A 4545-nucleotide genomic window follows, 5' to 3' on the forward strand; every position below is an offset into this window, starting at 1 on the left:
TGCCACACTGCTCTTCATGTGATCGGCGTAGACTCCATCCTTCCAACTCTACCTCATATATCACGTTGTTCAAGCGATCGACAACAAAGTCTTCAATCCAGTGGCGTTCCCGTGTCGGTTCCTTCACCCACACTTTTTGGGAAATACCAAAATCTCCAGTAAAAAAAGAAAAGAAAAAGCCTGCCTCCCGTGCTCGTTTAACTCTAAACAAAGCTATACACGACGTTGAAGACTGTAGTACCCACATGCTGACACACTCGTATACAGGCCGAGCTGATCCGTAGCAAGGGGTACCCCGCCCAGGAGTTTCAGGTGACAACCACCGATGGATACGTGCTGTCGCTGCAGAGAATCCCCTCTGATATGGGTACTCCCGTCCTCCTTGTGCATGGATTGCTCTCGTCAGCGGTTGAGTGGGTCATCAACTTTCCCAACCAGAGCTTAGGTACCACTAATAGTACCCAACAATCTGACGATCTTGTGTAGCGAAGCTCTTTCCATTTTTCAGGATTTCTACTCGCTGACGCCGGATATGACGTGTGGCTGGGAAACTTCCGGGGTACCCCTTACGCTCGAGGTCACCTTCGGTACAGCGACAAGGACAGCGAGTACTGGAGGTTCAGGTACCAATCTCAAGCCGACTATTTTCCAACTATTTTCCAAGCCAAGCCAACTCAAGCCAACTATTTTCCGCTCATTCCGAGCGGCATGTCATTTTTATCTGTCTTCAAAGCGATTAAAAAAAAAACAATGCAAAATGTGAGAAAATACGCAGCGACGTCCACCTGCTAGCGGACCACAGCACTGATCACGGAAAGGAGAGTTGGAGCCTGGTGAACAAGAAGGGTCGTCTATGAGCTGTCCTGCGTGAATATATATACGCTGAGCGAAACTAATTATTCCGTCGTTACTTGCAGTCTGGACCAAGTGGCCCTGTACGACATTCCCACTCTCATTGACTTTGTCTTATCGAGGACGGGGCGGAGACAGCTCTTCTACGCGGGGTTCTCGCAGGGCAATACGGCACTTTGGGCAACACTCGCCGACTTACCCCAGTACAATGACAAGGTATATCATTGTCTCCAATGGCAAAGACCCAGATATAGAGAGTTTCCATTCTTCCGTCAGATCCGGTTGGCCATTGCCTTGGCGCCAGTCGCCACGATGAACTACATCAAGAGCCCCGCCAGGTTCCTGGTCCCTTTTTCGCCGCTCCTCACGGTGAGAAGCGCGGAAAATTTACATCAACGTCACTTCGTACCGCGCGTCTTCTATAGAACGGCCGAAACGATGTTACCACATGTCGAAAGGCAAGGAACTGAAAAACCAATTTTGAATCCATTCACGAAATAGTCGGAACGTCCTAACGCAGCATATATTGGAGATCGCAGTGGTGACGGTGGAACTGCTTGCTGTAGTCGGCCACGCTCAGCCGGAAAACGTCAGGACTTTCGCAGGTGTGTGTGTGTGGGGGGGGGGATATGCGTCCTGGGACGACTTCATAGGGAACTGTGCCGACATCTGTCTTGAAGCGTTTGAGGAAAACCCAGGGAAACACCCAGACAGCACAACCGTACTCGCACAGATTCGTACCCGGGGCACCAACCCAACAGTAACGAAGCATGCGGGTTCCTTTTAGACCAGTGTATGAAGGAAAGAGCACAGGAGGAGAAGTTCACCCGCACATTGTCAACGCCTCCGAGTCCAAAAGGAAGCTTCCTCCCATTGTTTCACTAAATGCACATCTATAAAGCCACGATGTCGTTCGTCTTGAATCAGCTGCCGGTTTCAAACAAAGAAAGCCTGTTGGCTCCTAGTGGCTGGACATGTGGCTTGTCTCCGTGGCTACGGCCACTGAAAGCATGGCTCTTATTTTGTGGCCTAAATTATGCCGATTAGCGCCCTATTAAGTTTGGATGGCCTTCAGAGTGCTTGACAGTGATCTATTGCTTTTAGGAAAGATATGCTTATGAAGCGTGATATTTCTGTACAGGGAGCATCTGTGTGGTTAAACCGGGGCCGTCTCCTCGTGGGCAACGAGTCCATCAAGAGGGCAACGTATTTCCTATGCGAATCTCCCTTACGGTATCTCTGCGTCTTACCCACGTACTTCCTCTTCGGGGTCAACCTACCGCAAGTAAACATTGTAAGTTATGCGCGAGTAACGACGTCATTGCTGCTCTGTAGCAACTTTTCTCTGTCGTCAGTGATGGGCACAGTGCCTCGAAATTGTACTTAAAATGTACCAAGTACCTTGCATCACTGGTATACTTGAAGTACAGTACGAAGTACCACACTACAAATGTACACAAAGTAAAGTACGAGTACTCAGAAATGTTACTTTAAGTAGCACTTGAGCACTTTAAGTACTACTCATCAGTGCCTATCACATGAAACATTGAATGTCATTTGCAGCGAGTGGCGTTCACGTTGAATGGCATTCATTCATAGAAATACACGGCAAAAAGAAAATAGTTATTCGCAATAAGGACTCTGATGGCAATGAGGACGACAATGTGGAAGCGCAGTTTTCAGTCATAGCTGCTCCGATGCTACGCAGGTTCATGGGCGCCGTTAGGGGAGCAAGGGGGACACTCCCCCCCCCCCCCCACGCCTCAGGTCTTTTTTTTTTTTTTTCGTGACTTTGCCAGAGCCCTGCCGACGTGGTCAAGGCTGCACATCTTTGAAAGTTCCCGCCGTTAAACTAGAGCGCTGTAGTCAACTGGGAGCGACAGTACTTCTTTGCATATTGTGCCAAAGTCACGTCCAAAGTTTAACGTCAAGAGTAAATGAATACATAAAATAACAACCTTTCTTTCTTTGACCTTTCTTTCACCCTGCCTCTGCTATCGAGAGTATGCAGTTCGTGCCAGAGTAAAAGCGATGAGATCTCCAAATTCATTCGGTGAGCGAATGTAATTTTCGCGCGGTGTCATCACGCACGTACGCGTTCGCGTGTGATTGCGGTCGAAGGACATCCAGTGTGAATTTCAGTCGCTGGACATGACATTCAACTTCTCGTATACGACAAGGGTATAACAACCGTATATGCTCGCTTATTCACTTGATTGCAGACACGATTGCCAGTCTATGTGAGCCACATTCCGTCAGGAGCAGCAAAGCGCAATGTCCAGCAGTATGCGCAGGTAAGAATTAATCCTGTATCGGGCCGGACAACTGTGTGGAGCGTTTTCGCGGCGGCACGCCGCCACGTTTGTTCTTGGTTCCGCTCGTCTCAAAGTCATGTCGGCAGTGGCGTATCTAGGGTGTGGCAGGTGTGGACAGGTGCCATGGGCGCCAGGTGAACAGGGGCGCCATTATGTGGTCGGGTGTGAATGTGCCAGGTCGGGCATTCAACCTGGCACATTCATAAATGATCTAAAGCACCCGCTATTAGAGAGGTTGTAGGGTGAAACCTAGTGCGGACCACACGAAAACGCATCCCCAAGGACATCGTGTTAACCATGTTGCCATGGGCGCAGGTAGCTCTAGATACGCCACTGCATGTCGGTCGGACATAATCGCACACCAGGTGTCCGCACTGTCGTGGGTTCTTCCCCTAGCGGGCATTGTCATTCTTTCCACAAATCATGGAGGTACACTCCAGGAACCGAACCGTATAACACGTCATTCACACATGTGTTTCTCGAGGATGCGTAGAGTGATCTTTTTTTCTACCGTATTGCTGATTTAGTTTATTTGCTTAACCTTCCTGCCTATACAGATCATCCGTGCTCGCAACTTTGTCAAGTACGACTACGGCACCGAAGGAAACCTCCAACGCTATGGACAGGTACAAATTTTGCTCGAGGCGTTCAGATAGAGACCGCAAACAAAACTGCGCAGGCAAGAAGCCCCGCCTACGACATAAGCAAGATCACAGCTCCTGTGGCCCTGTTCTATAGCCAGGGGGATTTCTTTGCCAATCCCCAGGACGTGGCCTATCTCAGACGGAACCTACCTAATGTGGTGTTCGAGTACCTAATACCAGAGCCCTCCTTCGCTCACCTGGACTTTGTACTTGGCGTCAACGCAGTGGAGGTCCTCTACAAACCGATCATCCGACTCTTGGACACGCTCAACTCCCTATAACATATTTGCAGAGATGACGGTGAACGTAATAGGACGTGCCAAACTGACTCCCCCCCACCTACATGTGCGGTCAGACTGCTCGGAACTGGACATACGACGGTGTGCGATTCGATTTGGGTGACTGGCAACATATTCCTCAGCAGCCTTCATTAGGATGTGACGGTGTGTATTGTCATCAAGTATATAGGAGACCTACCTATGGAGGTAGTCTCCTTTAAACTGACGAAAACTGTATCTTACATACTGGATAACGACGCTCCCAAGGGGAGATTGCTTTTTTGTACGTGCCATACCGTGCGAATAATCCTGAAACTCCGGAAGAGAGTCGCTATATGGTACTGAGACAATTTTGTGTAGCAGCGAGCTGGTGAGCGCTGACTCAGTTCACACCCTGTGGAAGTGTTCTTTGATATTCCTTGGGCATTCTGCGATAAGCAAGTCCAACCACCTATT

At 49.3% G+C, this 4545-nt stretch overlaps 1 protein-coding gene across 1 annotated transcript; it reads left to right on the forward strand.

The window, feature by feature from the left end:
* Positions 1-258: 258 nt before the first annotated feature.
* On the forward strand, positions 259-4545 carry LOC135400654 (lipase member K-like; the record flags this gene model as incomplete). Its single annotated transcript, XM_064632484.1, has 7 exons — positions 259-445; positions 509-623; positions 918-1221; positions 1994-2146; positions 3075-3146; positions 3725-3793; positions 3847-4545. Coding segments are annotated over 7 exons (1146 nt in total), but the record flags the coding sequence as incomplete, so codon positions are not given.

This window comes from Ornithodoros turicata, chromosome 7 (genome assembly GCF_037126465.1).
Source record: "Ornithodoros turicata isolate Travis chromosome 7, ASM3712646v1, whole genome shotgun sequence".
Taxonomy (NCBI): domain Eukaryota; kingdom Metazoa; phylum Arthropoda; class Arachnida; order Ixodida; family Argasidae; genus Ornithodoros; species Ornithodoros turicata.